Below are 18,289 nucleotides of genomic sequence, written 5' to 3' on the forward strand. Positions count from 1 at the left end.
AAAATTTTATTTCGGACTAAATAAACAGAGACAATAAATATCTCTTTCACGCATAGGTATAATTTAGGAAATTATCCGAGACTTGTGAAATAAGTCCTCAGAAATGAAGATGCAAAACATGCGATACCATAAGTTGCCGTATCGTACACGTGTACTGCCGTTTCGCACAATTTTTTATCCCAGTTTTTCATTTCCCAAGTACCAAATTTCCAAAAAAAACAGCAGTATTTTTTATGGTTTATGACAGCAAAATAATAGGTTTCGGTTTGTTTTGATGACAGTTCCGAAAATAATATGGTTTCTTTGCCCAAACGGCAGAGAACCTAAGTAACAGACTTCGAATGACTTTTTGAAAAACTCAGATATACGAGCCCGGGTTTGAATCCACGATCCTTGGCTTGAGAAGCCCTAGTTCAAATCAAAGTAGAGTTTAACAATATCAAACCAAATCGTAAACAAAAGATAGCTGCAAGTGCTACCTCCAGGAATATTACAGGTTTCAAATATTATTAGGTTAAACAGTGTTAATCCTAATTTTATTTGAAATTCATACATAATACAAGAACAGCGTCTACGCTACCAAGCCTGACGTAGGGTAGAAAAGGTGACTTTTACACTAAAGCAATCTCTACTAGGCAACTGTGGGATATAAATAATAAACAAATAGCCTCTTAACTTCGTAGTACTTATATTAAATCTGTATACTAAACTAGGTTTAATATAACTAATTATTAAATATTATTTGTTCGATAATTGTACTAATGTCAACGATTTCATGCCACTTAATTTCAATCGGCATTGCCAAGTTAATGCCAATGTGTTTCATTACATATTCATCTATATAATTGATAGCAATACTTTTCGCGCTTTAATAAAAAAAAATACTTATGTCCATAGTTTAAAGACATGCCATACCTACTAGCAAAAAATACTTACATTGTGCATTTTACATGCAAGTCAAATATTTAATTTATATAAATAATAATGTTACAGCTCAACATGGCTTCTTAAATAAAAATATATTTAATGCGACAATACGATAATCTCCAAGCTTCATGCCGTCTTATCCTTATTCAATCATGTACACCGGCATGACAAATTTAATGAGAATTAACAATCTTTTTACACATCCCTATTCAAATACACTTACTTGTACCTTACTCAGTTTAAGACTCCTATATTTTCACACCACTGCGTTTCATGCCAGTGCGGTTCATTCCATTCATTTCATGCCATTCCCCTTCATACCCTCAGACCACTTGACTGCTGATGGTGGGTATGGCGGGTTCTGATCACTGGGTTTTTGGTTTTTGGGCCGCCAAGTCGTTGGTGAAGATGAATGAGAAGAAAGGCTTCTTTTGGGCAAAGGATATGAATTCGTCTGAAAAAAAATATTTTCAATACAAGCTCTTGTTAGACTGTGTTTACATTGTCATCTTAACTCCATAACTGTAACTGTACCATTCAAGTCAATCCGATTGCACAGATATACATAATAATAATTTAAATAGTCGGGACCTATTCAAAATCGTAACCAGCTCAATAATTTCCAAATTTTAAGCCCGTCCATAATTTTTTCGCTTACGCCATTTTCAGGTACAGACGATGGAATTAAATCGCGTACCAGGGTGGGACGTGGGACCTTTCATAATTAAATTCACTGTGATCTCTTTGACAGATGTACGGAATGTCAATATGACATCAGTAGCACAAAGGTTCCATTCTGGTACGCAATTCAGTTTCTTTGACTGTACATACGCTTAAAACGGGATCCCTTCAGCACCCATAACTTTATTGTTTCGATTTTCGATAGTCAGAACTTGGTACCCACATTATTTCTGGCCATAACAATCAATAGTCATAATCGTTGTTAGGTATAACGCGAAATAAATAAAATGATTAAGTAGAATAATGTTACATGCCATACAAGACAAAAGTCATAAAATTGATTAGCATAATATCAAAAGGCATACCGTTTTTTTCATAAATATTTGTAGGTCATATTTTTATACTTACTATTATTATTATTCATACCATTTTATTCTCTAATGTTTTAAAGGAATAATTTTAATAATTCAGAAATAATACATGTCATACATTAAAAACATTAGAAAGTTAGAACTGTGACTCCTTTTAAAAAGGACCAGCTGACAAAAAAACAGGTTGGTTAGGTTAGCCGTCCGTTAGGCGACCATTACAAAAATCAGTTGCCACAAAAAGTAGGTTAGGTTAGAACTATGACCCCTTACAAAAAAACAGCTGCCGGAAAAGTAGGTTAGGTTAGGTTAGAACTGTGACCCCTACAAAAAGTACCAGCTGACAGAAATGCGTTATGTCCAATAATAATATTCCTTTTGAATTTCAACCTTTCAATACAATTACCACATTAAATGTTATGACCAATAACGGTATGAAATTCAATAGTTCTGACTAATAAGCGTTATGTCAAATAATAATATTCCATTTGAATTTCTACCTTTTGATACAATTACCACATTAAATGTTATGACCAATAACGGTATGAAATTCAATAGTTATGACTAATGAAAGGGGGCGAAAGAAAATTATAACTATTGAAATTATGACCAAAGGTAATATGACGAGCAACGATTATGACAAACAACGGTATGGATAAACCAAATCGAAAGTTTAACGTTATAGGAGTCAATATATATATATATAGACCCGCTTAAAACACATTTAACCCTCTTTCGAGCATTTAAGTAAAAATTACCGTAAGTTATCCAGCCCTTCTCATCCAGATCGGCTTGTCCGAACGTGTTGTGAGCATCTTCCTGGCATAGTCCCAGGCAGTGTGTCGCGATTTCCTCGAACGTGTTCACGTCGACGCGCCCCGTGCCTGTTGTGTCGTACAGCTGGAAAACACAATCGTCGGACATTGATGGAAAATAATAACAAAAAATCTGTCAAATTCGAGTCGGACTCGTACATGAAGGCTTCCGTACCTCCGTATACCTAGTGCCATCCACAAAGACGCATGATTTTGTCAAAACACGCTCGCGTCATCGTGAATGAATCTACCTATACAATGTTTTAAAAACAGTTGAGTAAAAGTTTTTGTGAAAAATTCTAATAACTAGAAGCTTTTTTGCTGACTGTATCTTTTGCCCCTCGTAAAAGTACTCGTCAAGATGAATCAACCAGCCCCTAGCAACTTCCAGCTGTCATCTTGGCCTCCTAGCAACGAATAACAAAGACTAGCAACCAAAAAACTATTTGACTATTTTGTATATGTTTTATAAATTAAAACTACACAATGCCTGTTATCGAATAGAAAAACAATTTTAAGCTACCTTTACAAATAACAAAGTTATAAAGGTTTGAAATTCAAGATTAGACAGAGAAAGACATACTGGCATGTGACGTCACACGCCAGTACCGCCATACTTGCTGCATAGAGAAAAGCGTTTGAGAAAGAGACAGGTATATAGATTTTTCAAAAAATCACTATAAATCTAATTTTCAACCTATTTAAATTTTCTCTTCGCTAAACACTATCTGAGTTGAAAAATCAGGAGTTGTCAAATACCGTATTTCAAGTGTCTCGCTATTACGGCTCAAGAGATAGAGCCCTGTGACAGACGGATGGACGGACAGACAGACAGACTACGGAGTCTCAGTGATAGGGTCCCGTTGGCAACCTTTGGGTACGGTACCCTAAAAAAATAAAATTTAAAGATACCTTGTTAGCACTGCAGGCAGAGTAGGAAAACAAGGTAAATTTTAATTTTTGTACCTTGAATGCGTACGAAAGTAGCTGCGTAAGCGGCTCTTGTTGTAGACACAGGAACGCGGCGCAGAGCAGGTAGTCCGGGAAGTGGATGAGACCGCTGGACCTCTGGAATTGTATGGTAAATCATTAGAAGCGACCTAATGGTGGCCTAACGGGCTAATGCCATGGTGGTGGTACGTGGTAACCAAGATTGGCATGCAGTGACTGGATTCCAGGGCAGGCAGTTGGTATTTTGCAGCGCTGCCGGTAGGCAGGAGGGTACTACTACTCTAATCCCTTGAAAATTTTAAGTAGAAACCGAAATGGCAAAACCAAGTATACTAGATATAGTAGTTTAGAACTCGGGACCCATTCCAAATCGTGACCAGGGGGTTACTTAGAAATTCGAAAACCGAAGTTCGTATCGTACCGTTCCTCTCGCTCTCGTATTAAATAATATAAGCGTAAGCGGGACGGCAAGATAAGAAGTTCGAATTTTAGACTTCGTAGTATAGGGCCAGACCAATAATTCTTACTTTTTGATAATCCTAACTAATATTGATGATGTGGCAAACTGAAGTGGCAATGGGCGGGGCACATTGCTCGCAGGACTGATGGCCGATGGGGTCAAAAGGTTCTCGAATGGCGTCCGCGGACCGGGAGACGAGCTGTCGGTAGGCCTCCAACAAGATGGAGCGACGACCTGGTTAAGATCGCGGGATCGCGGTGGATGCGAAAAGCACAAGACCGGTCTGAGTGGAGAGCCTTGGGGGAGGCCTATGTCCAGCAGTGGACGTCTTTCGGCTGACATGATGATGATGATGATGATTGATGATGTAGAGTACTCACTTGACCGTTATGAAATTTTATATGGAAAAAATTTAAACCCTGGGAAGGACATATTATCCCGAATAATTAGGTATTGTTCCCGCGAGGCGCACAATATACGAATACTCACAGACATTGTCGCAGGCAACAGCTAGTATAAATATTTGTATTGTCATTGTCTGCTTCCATACCTGCACAAAGATGTCGGCAAGGCGTTGCGCCGCGGGTGTCTCGGGCAGCCCCAGGCGGCAGGGCAGTTCGGCGGCCGAGAACCAACGTTTGCGCGCCATCGGACCTTGCGCGATCAGGTGCAGCTCTATGCGCGAGCGCTCCAGCCTGTAAACATTACAGATCTAGTGACTCGTGTGTTTCCATCGTATTCTGTCGGATAACTACGTATTTTAAATAATTTATTGAATCAGGCGTTACTTTGCGGAGGTCCATATCAATGAACTAAAATAATTTCCTTGCTCACCCGCGACCACCACCACACTACACTGACGCGTCTATCACCACCACCACACTACACTGACGCGTTTCGAACTCAACCAGAGCTCATCTTCAGAGTGACACAACCGTACACCATGCTACCAGTTGTTTGACAGTACCAGGTGTTAGTTGTTTGAGTCTTACAACTGCTAGCATGGTGTACGGTTGTGTCACTCTGAAGATGAGCTCTGGTTGAGTTCGAAACGCGTCAGTGTGTGTGGTGGTGGTGATAGATGGGTTTGTATGATTTGTGTGTGTTCTTACAGTGTGGAGGTGGAGGAACTGCATGAACACGCATATTTTGCATAATCTTAGCTATCGTAAGGTCGCGGGTGAGCAAGGAAATTATTTTAGTTCATTAATTTCGTATTTATCTTGCTTCCTCAAATATCTTCAGTAAACTTCAGTAAGCTAGTTGAGAAAACATGATAAATACGAACTTTTCCAACGCAATGACCCCTGGAAGGAGAGATTTTTATCCCAAAAATTTTTAGTTTCTGCGGGATAGAGTAGGTAAATGGAAACAGCTAGTGTTACAAATTCAAAACCAACTACTTGTTATAGAAGTAGTTTGAAACGGCAGAACTAATTAATTTAATTTGTATTCTAACACTAGGACCCTTGCGCTCTCATAATAAAGACTCTCCAAAGATCTTACTCTATCTGTACCCTCAGTTCGCGCATGGAGGTAACCCCTGATACAACGAGCTGCTTCGTAAGATGAGGCGGCAGTCGTATTTGCAGTCCGACACTAAGACCGTACATAAAGGACGGAGAATAGAGATGGCCGTTGGGGACGAACGGTTCTGGAATAGAGACTGTAAAGCGGCAGGCGCAGCATAGGACGTCCACCAACGAGATGGACGGATGGTCTGCTTAAAGCCGCGGGGGTGGATGCAGGCCGCTTCCAACCAAAGCAACTGGAGGTTTATGGGGGAGGCCTATGTCCAACAGTGGACGTCCTACGGCTGAGATGATGATGACTAGGACCTTCCAGGCCTTCATGATAGAGACTCTGCAGTAGTGATGTAACGAATGTCATTTTTTGAACATTCGCGAATGCGAAATGCGAATATCTGCTACCGACATTCGCGAATGCGAATGCGAATATTCAGTTTTTCGTTTTGGCAGTCTCGTTCGAACGATGTGCGTTCCGTTTGTACTTTGTTCCGAGAATTACCCAGTTTATACGAACGCATCGCAAAGTAAGTAAATAAATAATACCAAAGATTAAGTGAAGACTGATAATGTTATTATGAGATTAAGTAATTTTTTTGTACCTATAAAAAACATAAACTTTTATTTTATTAACCTATCTTTTATCTAATAATTGTATTTTTTCTGATATTCATATTCGCAAAACATTCGCAGAAATTTTGCGAATGCGAATATGGAAAAATATGCGAATATTCGCGAATGCGAATGCGAATATTCGTTACATCACTACTCTGCAGTGATCACTCACCCAAGCTGCGCCCTTAGCTCGCTGACCTCCCTGACAGAGGTGGCCCCCGGGATCCCAAGCTGCTTGGCTCGCGCGATCAGACGGCAGTCGTCGTACGTGTAGTCCAACACTGGGATCCCCAGCGCCCTGGAAAGAAAAAGCTATTAGGGTGAGGGCACCAGTTCATGGACAGGAACCAATAATGGAATATTTTTTCCGCTAACCCAATATTAGAAATGGAGGCTACCTACTTTTTCTCAAACTAATAACACTTATGTGCAGATAAGTGATAAAAAAATGATTTATTGTACAATCAACTTGATCGAAAATACACTTGAGACATGGATGCACAGAAAAACCAGAAAAAGAGACCAGCGAGAAGAGAGAGAGAGAGGGAGAGAGAGGAGTTGAAATAAAAAATACAAAAAGACTCCAAAAAACCAATCACAATCAACTTGAAGCAAAATACAATGATCAATGAGTATGGAAAGTTTGTATAGAGAAGTCGCGGGAATGGTCAAATATTCTGACCCCCAAACTAGGTAAATACCTGTGTCTTGGGGGCCTAATGATGATCATAACTGGTAAAGTTCATGAATCGAGCTATAAGGCATTGAATCCTTGCTGTCTATTACTGGATACTACTGTGCTTAACATGTCCATGATTGGTGCCGTCACCCTAACCCTACTAATATTATTAATGCGAAAGTTTGTGATTGTATCTGAATACCTATTTTGTCCATAAAAAGCTAGAACTTGGGAATAACCCATAGGCTACCTTCTATCCCAGTATACCCTCGGTTCACGGTGGATGCAGGCCATTTCCAACCGTAGCAACTGGAAGTCTATGGGGGAAGCCTATGGCCAAAAGTGGACGCCCTATGTCTGATATGATGATGATTAGAAACAAAAATACGCGGATATTCTTAATGCAACATTAAAGAAGACAATTAGACAATTAAAGAAGACATTTTTACTTAAATTCCTGGAATTTCAATTCAACTGCCTATCCCGACGATTCGTGCTTCTGCTAGTACGCGTCTCTCTCTAGCCAAATACTCTGTGCCGTGCAAGGTTTTAGAATAGCATAGACCCAACTCTTCCCATCGGTATCGTAAAAGATGACTAAGGGATCTGATATGACAATAGGCAACGGCGTTCTCTATTACGAACTACAAACTCCGGGCTCCAGCACTGCGGTGTCGAAAGCGGGGGTAAACCTCACACTATTTCCCCAAGAAAGTCGTCATGGTGACTATTGATCTTCAACCGACGTCCACGAATCTTACAAGAGTGTAGCGATTCAAGAGAGACCCAAGTACTCACTTGGCCATGACATCCCTAACGTTCCTGGCATACAGCTTGGGATCGCGACGCTCGGCTTCGCTAGGGTAGTACACCGGCAGGAACTCGATCTCACAGGAACTATGGACCTGAGTCAACGTCAGCCACAGAAGTTTCAGCCTGGAAATAGACAAATTCATCTTTACTTTAATTTGTATAAATCAACTCTCAGCTAATAATAAGGAGATAAGGAATACTCCGTGAGCTAAATGCGCGAGCCGTCCATATGACACTTTTCCAAAACTACGCGACAGCATTTTTACGGTTCGTCAGCAGGGGCACAATACCCCTGCCCCCAAACCCCCCAAACGCCAAACGCCAGTCCTCTCGCAAGTACAGTCAAGGGCATAAATATAATGTACGTTGTCAAGACGTCGAAAATATCTGTACCATACACCTTTCATGACACTAATCATAAGGCCGATGTATACATATATTTGAAGCTCTGGCTGTATGGATATTTATGCCTTCGACTGTACCACGGGCAGATAAAAGCACTAACAAATACTTCTCTCAACACTTGTGTCAGACAACTGGCGTAGAATTGTTAGGTATGTGACCAACTCCGTCAAGAGTAACCGTCAAAGAGACACAGGCACGTCAGATTACCCCTTCCTTCTCTAATCCCTAGATAGTCACGCGTCAGGCCCCTCCCAAGTCCAAGTGACCGTGTGGCGCGCGTTGGGATAGCGGATGGTCACAGGTTGCACGGACACACCGGGGTAGAACCCCTTCCTTCTCTAACCCCTAGATACTCACGCGCCAGGCCCCTCCCAAGTCCAGGTGACCGTGTCGCGCGCGTTAGGGTAGCGGATGGTCACGGGTTGCACGGGCACGCCAGGGTAGAACCCGCCAGACTTAAACGTGATCAGGCACGACCTGTTAGTGCACGTGCCTTCCGGAAAAATCAGGATCTGTAAAGATAATAAAGAATATTTATTGGTATTTTTGCTGGGAAAAGACTTAGGCCTGTTCACTATTATTGGCATTTTCAAATTGATAGCAATGTGTCGTCGAGTTCAGCTTATCAGAAAGTCTGGGGTTAACCCCCTGTTTAACCATTCATAGATTAATTTTAATACCTGGGCGACCGAGCTTTGCTCGGGCTAAAACTCGGTAATAAGCGTTTTTCCAGAGATAAGACCAAGCTAGATCGATCTGTCATCTTCGAAAACCCCTACACCAAATTGCATCGAAATCGTTGCAGCCGTTTCGAAATCCCCAAAATATATATTATACAAGAATTGCTCGTTTAAAAGTATTACATAATATGTTATGGACCAAGTGATTAATAAGGGCATTATGTATAATGCAATAATATAACAAGTTATTCCGGGCAAAGTGATAATTATTATCTAAACTTCATTATTTATCACATTGTCCGGGCATTATGAATATTGCTACATGATCGTTGGGCAATTTGATTACAACTGATTCTTGGCTAGCTGAAGTCTGATTCATTCAATCGGAAAGTTAGGTGCGACGACGAGCGCAGCGAGGAGGAGCGTGTTTGGTTCAACTGTGACCAAAACAGCTATAATTAAACTCTACCATTAACATAACTTAATTTACAGATTTTGATAGATGTTTATAGATTCATTAAGTTATACGTAAACGTATAAAAAAAATATTGAGATGTTTTTTTATTACTTTGCCCAATAGGGGATAGACATTCAGCCTTATTCATAAAAAAACCTTAATTGAGGTTTGATCGGTCTGTTACTTAGCAGACTGATTAAGCTTAATAGACGGTTGTCAAGAAGTATGATTCATAAACACTTGCTTGCAGTCTGCTAGTTGTTGAGCTGCTGATAGACGGATTAGACGCGTTATGTTGGCCACCTTGACAAATCAAAGACAAAAAATGGCCTAATCGATAATTTAAAAAAAAAATTGACAGCAGTGACAGCAAATTAGCAGGAAAAAAATAAAGCGAGATGTTTGTTTTCCCGCCATTTCCGATTCGCATGTTTATATTGTGCAAAAAGCCATAATTATGTTAATCATCCTATTTTTTTTCATATTTATTGTTAATTTATTGTTGCTAATTTAGAGGATTTTTAAATACAAATTCCTGAAAATAAATTTTCCAGTTTTTTTTTTAATCTTTGCGTAGCCCTGCCTTCACTATAAATATCTTCGGTATGGTTTTTGCTCTTGTCAAAGTCAGCTGTTCAAACTTGTGGCGGCCATTTTGTGACTTATCAGGGAGATAAAGGAGGGTCTACGGTCCTCTAACTTTAGCAGAGCCTTGATCGACTGATTAGCGCTAACAGACGTTTATGAATTCATGTTTTTTAGCATCGGGCCTTCAAGGAGCCTTCAAGGAGGCTCTAACTTTTATGAATAAGGCTGATTATGTATAATGCCCGGGGAATGTAATTAATTGAATAGTTTTTATCAAATTGCTATCACATATTGGTATTTTTTATATGGCCCGGGCATTATGAAAAATTACCAATTTATCACTTGGTCTTGGTCCACAACATATTGTTACATTCGTGGGGTGGGTTCGCGATTGAAAAGCACTTTTAACACCGATGAATAAGAGTAGGATTTATTTTCACACTGTTACTTAACTTTACAAACACTTAAAAACAGTTCACAGTAATTTCGCACTCTAAAACTCACTTACAAGTCGCTTTGATTCTCTTCGATGTTTATCGCTCGGTATCGCATTCGAAAAACTGTCTCCGCCGCAACCTCGCCCGGCTTATATACCCCCTGTGAATCGGTCCACAAAGTTCGAGATAGTCCAGCTAGGACGTCATACCTACATCTCGAATGTTCCGGAAACGAGTAGAGTGTCTGTCTCTTTCATGTGCTATCTCTCTCACACAGTTACTAGAATATTCCGGAAACAGGATCATCAGTCTGTTTCTCTCACACATATAGGCTATCCTTGTCACACACCTTCTCGAATGTTCTCAGTATAGCTGTCTCTTTCTAATCGTGCTATCTCTTTCACTCCTATGGAAAATTTCGCCATATACTGAAATGTACTTCAGAGGCCCATAAGGGTCCTGAAAGCGCCTGAAAACGGGTTTTCAAGTTATGGCGTCATCGGATAGAGGGTGGCCTGAAACGGACTGAAAACATGTTTCAGGCGCCTGAAAACAACGGTAACTTGGGTGAAATTTTGATAAACTAATATGTGATAGAGCATCCTCTGAAACGGCCTGAAACCGTATTCCAGCCTACTGAAAACGCCTCCAAGGGGTCGAAAAACATGATCAAAGTTTAGCACCTAACCCACCGTCGTAACACTGCCCCCTCCTAAGACATGCTCGTCCCGAGCATCATTAGATCCATGGTACTTGGCCAACCGATCAACGTGAACAATCTTACAGGGGCTACGCGCGTTACGCTGTATCCGGTATGTGACATCGTTGATCCTAGTGACTACTTTGTACGGCCCTTCCCAACTCGGTGATAATTTCGGGGACTTCCCTTTTTTTCGCATAGGGTTATGTAGCCACACCAATGATCCTTCCTCAAATCTCGTCTGGTTAGACTTCCGGTCATATCTGGTCTTCATCTTTTCGCTGGCCTGCAGTCCGTGTTCACGAACATGATTGTGAACACCATCAATACGGTTTCGCAGTTCACTTGCATATTCTGAAATCGTCTTTGGCGCATCTGGAGGTCGTCCTGTCAGTAGATCCGCAGGTAACCGCAATTCTCTTCCAAAATTAGCACACGCAGGTGTCACGGCCGTGCTTTCGTGAACTGCGGTCCGATATGACATTAAAAAGAGTGGAATATGCCTGTCCCAATCTTTTTGATGGCTGTCAACTACTTTGGCCAAATGTCGTTCCAGAGTCTGATTGAATCTCTCGACCATCCCGTCTGACTGTGGATGATAGGACGTAGTCCGAGTTTTATGAATTCCCATGACTCGGCAAGTCTCCTGAAACACCAGAGATTCAAAATTTCTTCCCTGATCGCTGTGGATCTCAAGAGGTACTCCATACCGACAAAATACTTCAGCCACTACCGTTTCCGCTACTGTGACTGCCTCTTGATTTGGAATGGCAAACACTTCAGGTCATTTGGTAAAATAGTCCATGACCACAAGGATGTACTTGTTTCCGCGGTCAGAGATCGGAACGGGCCTGCGACGTCCAAAGCAATTCTTTCCCAAGGTGCCCCCACATTATAAACTTTAAGCGCACCTCTACTGCGTGTATGTGGCCCCTGACCGACGAGCAGCTAGTACACTTCCTACACCAGTCTTCCACATCTTCCGACAGTGTATCCAGTAAAAGCGCTGTCGAATCTTCATCAGAGTCCTTTTTACTCCTAGATGCCCGCCGGAAATGCCATCATGAAAGGATCTTAAAACATCGCTAACTCTCTTTCTTGGTACGACCACTTGAAGGTGAGCATCCTTCCGTTCGCTGACTCCCATTTCCTACACAGTACGCCATTGTGCATGATCAGACTTTCCATTGCGCCCAGTAGCTCTTGGTCACTGTACTCATCGGAGCTACTTCACACCACTTTGGTTTGGGCATTCCACCGTTAATCCAGTCGTAAATGGGTTTTATGTCACGATCTTCCTGTTGTGCTTCTTGCATGACAGCGTCACTCCACTCTTCGCTAACAGTGTCGGTCCTCAACATCTTCACGCAGTCCTTATCCTCTTGTCTTAAACAGTGTCTGCAGTCATCCGGACAAGGCCTTCGGGAGAGGGCATCTGCATTTCCATGTGACTTTCCACTTCGATGCTCGATGGAAAAGTCATATTCCTGCAGTTGTTCAATCCAGCGTGCCACCTGACCCTCGGATTCTTGAACTCTAACAACCACTTTAAAGCAGCATGGTCAGTCCTGATTCGGAACTTGCGTCCAAGCAAATATTTGCTGAAATGCTGCAAAGTTTTGACGACTGCCAGCAATTCTCTCCGAGTGACACAGTAATTCCTCTCGGGTTTCGATAACGATTTACTGAAATAGGCTATCACAACTTCCTGATCTCCTTTGTTTTGTGACAAGACTCCTCCGATGCCAGTATTGCTTGCATCAGTGTCAACAACAAACTCGTTATCCGGGTCGGGATATTCCAAAATCGGTGTTTCACAAAGTCTCTGTTTGAGATTTGAGAAGGCTGCTGCACACTGATCATCCCAATTAAATGGTCGTTTTTCTTCCGTCAGCTGGTGCAACGGCTTTGCTATATCCGAGAAGTTCTTCACAAATCGTCGATAGTACGAGCAAAGTCCTAAAAAGGCACGCACTGCTGTCTTGTCTTTCGGTGTTGGCCAGTCCTTAACTGCACTTATCTTCTCAGGGTCTGTCTGGATGCCTTCTGATGAAATTACATGTCCCAAGTAGTTAACCTTACGCTTGAAGAATGAGCATTTCTTCGGACTTAGTTTTAAATTTGCGTCACGCAACTTGGACAAAACTTGCTCCAGTTTCTTAAGGTGGTCATCGAAATTTTTACCTACAATTATGATGTCATCCAGATACACTAGGCAAGTATCACCCAAGAGGCCGGCTAGTATTTGCTCCATTAACCTCTCAAAAGTTGCCGGTGCATTGCACAACCCAAACGGCATAACATTAAACTGCCAAAGTCCTTTACCAGTTGAGAAGGCTGTTTTCTCTTTATCTTTGTCCTTGATTTCCACTTGCCAGTAGCCACTTTTTAAATCCAAGGTGGAAAACCATTTCATACCGTTTAAAGTGTCCAAAGTGTCGTCTATCCTCGGCAATGGGTAACTGTCCTTCTTGGTCACGTCGTTGAGTCTACGATAGTCAACGCAAAATCTCATAGTTTCATCCTTCTTTTTCACTAAGACTACTGGAGAACACCAAGGGCTGGTCGACGGTTCTATTACTTTGTCCCTCCTCATTTCCTCAATCATGTCTTCGACTTCTTTTTCTCGAGCTACTGGAACTCGCCGAGGTCGCTGTCGAATAGGCATGACATCTCCAGTGTCGATCTCGTGCTGCACTACTCCAGTTCTCCCGATATCACTGTCATGTGCAGAGAAGACACTCCTATAGCGCTTGAGTAGATTACGCGCCTTTAGAAGTTCTTCCTCCGTGAGATCATTTTCGCAGTTTTCCAATAATTTTCCAATATCCACAACTTCTTCTTGCAACTTGTTCTCGTTTGGACCATGGCAACTGCGTATCCATGAGATTGCCTCGCATGTCCCCATAAGGGTTCCTTTACTTAGGACGTGTTGAGTGTCACTTAAATTAAGAACTCTTATAAATGCTGCGGATGACGTCATTACCACTGTGCGAGCTGGTATCCACGGCTTACTGTCATCTATTTTCTCTATTAGCACGCAGGAATGAGATCCTTGTCTCACACCATGTGGCAACTTTACCGGCACTAGGGCTTGCGATCTCGGTTGAAGTGTAGTCCTTCTAGCGCAGAAGACATGTCCACCCACTTCACCCTCCATAGGAACTTCATAAGCCCCAAATTTCAGCACGCCGCCTTTTAAGTCGATCTTACAATCGTACTTTCTCATAAAATCTAGACCAATAATACAGTCGTCTACGATGTCAGCAATGATGACTTTGTGCCAGTACTTCTTTTCTCCAATCTTTACTGACACTTCTTGCTCCCCTTGGACGGAAATGTTCTGGCCGGTAGCCGTTTGCAGCTGAAGATGCATTGGTCGGACTAGATGATCTCTGATCAGGTGTTTTAGCAGTCGAGAACTGATCACAGTCCGAGAAGCTCCGGTGTCGATAGTAAGGTGACATGGTACTCCACCAATTTCTCCTTTGACAGCCAGACTGTTCCCGTTGTTCGCCTGGGAGATCATAACTGGGACATTTTGACCACCAGCCAGCACTCGTCCCATAGTCCTGGCTTTTACTCGTTTCCCTGCTGCTGCCGCTCTGGACTACCAGAGCTTGCTGGCCTCACCATTTGGTCCGAGTCTCGTCGCCTCCAATGTCTTTTCGGGCAGCCAGATTGCATGTGTCCTCGTTCCCCGCAGTTGTAACACCGAGGTCCCGTTTCACGAGGTGGAGCAATCGGCTCCCTGGCAGCGACTTCGCGCACCCTGAAGGATCTTGTTGGGTCCTGGCGTACAGCTTCCACCTCGAGGGCATGGGCAAGCGCATCCTTCAAAGTCCCATGGTGACCCAGTCGTACAGCAGCCCTCACTTCAAAGTCTCGAATCCCATCTATGAATGTCTGTACTAGCATTCCATCCGTAAAAGAGGATGAATCTTGGTATGCTTTTTGGACCAGTTTCTCTATTTCTAGGGCCCACTTTTGTAATGACTCATTACGACCCTGGGTCCTATCCTTCAGTTGTGCTCTGTAGACGTGCTCTAGATGACTGTCACCGAAGCGTGCTTCTAAAGCTTCAAGGAGACGGTCGTATGTCTTATTCTTCCCAACGTTTCCAAGACAGTGAGGGCTTCGTCTCGTAGCGCCAAACTTAGTGCCGTTTTTGCATAATCCTTGCTCCAGCCATTCGTTTCCGCAACCAACTCGAATTGGTGCTTGTATGCGGCCCATGAAGAGGTACCATCAAATGGTGGTAACTTTAACTTTTCACCTCCTGTGGCTGGTGCACCCGATAAACTGGTGGTGCCGTTGGCCATTTTAATCTCCAACTTCTGGAGGCGATTCTCGTGGCCTTCTACCTTTTCGTTGACACCGTTGAGGCGCTTTTCGTGATTTTCGACTTTAATGTCAACCGCCACAATTTTATCCTGGACCTCAGCCATCTCCTTTTTCCATTCTGCGGTTGCGTCGTGTACCTCACGGAGGAGTTCGAACTGGTTCTTTTGTTCCTCCTGTAGAATCCTAGCTTGTTCTTCCTGAGCTTCCTTCTGACCACGTAGCTCTTGCTGCAGGATTCTAGCTTGTTCCTCCTGCTTTCTAGCATGTTCCTCCTGCCTTCTAGCTTGTTCCTCCTGCCTTCTGGCTTGTTCCTCCTGCCTTCTAGCTTGTTCTTTCAGGAGGACCAGAATCGCACTGATGTCTATTTCCGACTTTGGGGAAACTGCCACCGCTGTATCTGACGCTGCGGCGGTGTCTGTAGGGTCCCCAGCTGCGGCGCGGCTTCGGGTCTGCATCCTCTCCTTCTCTTCTTCTCGCGGAGTAAGCGGCATTTTCAATCCCACTTCTGACACCAAATGTTACGTTCGTGGGGTGGGTTCGCGATTGAAAAGCACTTTTAACACCGATGAATAAGAGTAGGATTTATTTTCACACTGTTACTTAACTTTACAAAACACTTAAAAACAGTTCACAGTAATTTCGCACTCTAAAACTCACTTACAAGTCGCTTTTATTCTCTTCGATGTTTATCGCTCGGTATCGCATTCGAAACTGTCTCCGCCGCAACCTCGCCCGGCTTATATACCCCCTGTGAATCGGTCCACAAAGTTCGAGAATAGTCCAGCTAGGACGTCATACCTACATCTCGAATGTTCCGGAAACGAGTAGTGTCTGTCTCTTTCATGTGCTATCTCTCTCACACAGTTACTAGAATATTCCGGAAACAGGATCATCAGTCTATTTCTCTCACACATACAGGCTATCCTTGTCACACACCTTCTCGAATGTTCTCAGTATAGCTGTCTCTTTCTAATCGTGCTATCTCTTTCACTCCTATGGAAAATTTCGCCATATACTGAAATGTACTTCAGAGGCCCATAAGGGGTCCTGAAAGCGCCTGAAAACGGGTTTTCAAGTTATGGCGTCATCGGATAGAGGGTGGCCTGAAACGGACTGAAAACATTTTTCAGGCGCCTGAAAACAACGGTAACTTGGGTGAAATTTTGATAAACTAATATGTGATAGAGCATCCTCTGAAACGGCCTGAAACCGTATTCCAGCCTACTGAAAACGCCTCCAATGGGTCGAAAAACATGATCAAAGCTTAGCACCTAACCCACCGTCGTAACAATATTACTATAGATAGATTAGATAGCAGTGCATCAAATGTTTCATTTTATCCGAGATGCACGATTGAACTAATTGGATCGGAATTTCTTATTCGAAATGTACCTAGGTCACGTCTTTGACACAGTACAGCCGTGTTCATAAACTTGTGAGCAAAACTTTGATCAAAAATATCTGAACTCAACTCTATGGTTAATGGCGTAGAAGCGTGTTCAGATATTTTTAATCAAATTTTAGCTGTCAAGCTTATGAACTCGACTGTATTACTACAATGTATGAGCATCAATTAATATTCCGAATGAATAAAAAAAAATCCTTGCATACAAACTTGCCATAAGTGACATAATCGATAACTAATGTTGTAAAACACTTCAAGAGTAGGTTAAAAGTGTATCGAACCCAAAGGGCTAACCAGACCATAAAAAACCGTTTTTACCAAGCTACGTCATAAGGCTCCGTTACGAAGGCAGCGAGCGAAACGAACATGACAACATTCTGCCATGTGTGACCAAAGACAAGGCGCTGGAACCTCTAGTTAGTTACTCAGCAAGTGCAATTTGGAGAGAGTGCACAGGAATTACATGAAATAAGTGACACAAAAATTTTATTCAAAAGTTTAGATAAATACACAATACAGTCAGCAAAATAAACCGTCCCGCGTCATATCAGGCGCAAAGGTCTTGCGTATTGGTATTGACTACCTTGCATTTTGTGTCTGTCTATAAAAAATATAAAGAATATCTGTATTGAATTGTGCCCAAAACACTTGCCGCATTGGACAACTTTTGCACCAGATACGATCCAGAGCGAGGGTCAAGATCTCTCTCACGAAGACGGCGTACCAAATCTTTAAATAAAGAAATTTTTTAACACTTTTTTTTTAATTTTCTTTATTTCTCACGTTTTAGTGATTCGTAGCCAAAGTACATCTCACAACGATTCCATTAAGCCCAAACACGGCTTAGTTACGTTGTTTTATAACAGAGTTCCGTTGTCTACCTTCCGGCTTCAGCATCAGATCAGTTCGAAATAAACATTAACTTAAAGCTTCTTCTTAGTCGCTTATCTAGGTATATTAATCATGATCGTTTATAGACGAGCAAGCATTACTTAGCTTTGACGAGTTCCATTGGTCATCTACGGTTTTCTTTATCAGATCATGTTTACAAATGATACTTTCTGAATGTGAATGCTTATCTTAATGCAAAAAATGCCAAAATCGCCAAGGTGTGCCTATAAAATTTGAGGTTCGCTCTTGATTTCCCTAACATGAAAGATCCCATCATCAGATCTTGGCTTGGTGAAAATAGCACTACCTCAGAAGAGTAGTCTTTCGAATAAAAAAGAACTTTGAAAATCGGTCCACAATTTACTAAGTAATCAGTGAACATACATAAAAAAATACAAACATTGGAACATAGAACCTCCTTTTTTTTGCCTTTAAGCCCCAACAACCGGTTGTCTGTCTCCATAGTCACTGGGACAAACGAATAGTTTGTGAGCGCCAATTATTTCTCGCATTTTTCCGCATGGGCTGCCATTTTAGCCGCTCGCCC

At 42.2% G+C, this 18,289-nt stretch overlaps 1 protein-coding gene across 3 annotated transcripts in view; it reads right to left on the reverse strand.

The window, feature by feature from the left end:
• Window positions 1–307: 307 nt before the first annotated feature.
• The window catches only part of LPCAT (lysophosphatidylcholine acyltransferase), a 54,951-nt gene continuing 36,969 nt past the window's right edge, over window positions 308–18,289 (reverse strand). For all 3 annotated transcript variants that reach the window (XM_074090680.1, XM_074090679.1, XM_074090681.1), the window contains 7 exons: window positions 8,598–8,752; window positions 7,821–7,958; window positions 6,516–6,641; window positions 4,753–4,897; window positions 3,758–3,859; window positions 2,735–2,876; window positions 308–1,381 (listed from right to left, as the gene is read on the reverse strand). In XM_074090680.1, coding sequence (XP_073946781.1) covers window positions 1,293–1,381; window positions 2,735–2,876; window positions 3,758–3,859; window positions 4,753–4,897; window positions 6,516–6,641; window positions 7,821–7,958; window positions 8,598–8,752 — 897 coding nt within the window. In that variant the 3' untranslated portion in view covers window positions 308–1,292. The remainder of the gene's footprint in view (window positions 1,382–2,734; window positions 2,877–3,757; window positions 3,860–4,752; window positions 4,898–6,515; window positions 6,642–7,820; window positions 7,959–8,597; window positions 8,753–18,289) is intronic.

Source organism: Choristoneura fumiferana, chromosome 8, assembly GCF_025370935.1.
Source record: "Choristoneura fumiferana chromosome 8, NRCan_CFum_1, whole genome shotgun sequence".
NCBI classification, from domain to species: domain Eukaryota; kingdom Metazoa; phylum Arthropoda; class Insecta; order Lepidoptera; family Tortricidae; genus Choristoneura; species Choristoneura fumiferana.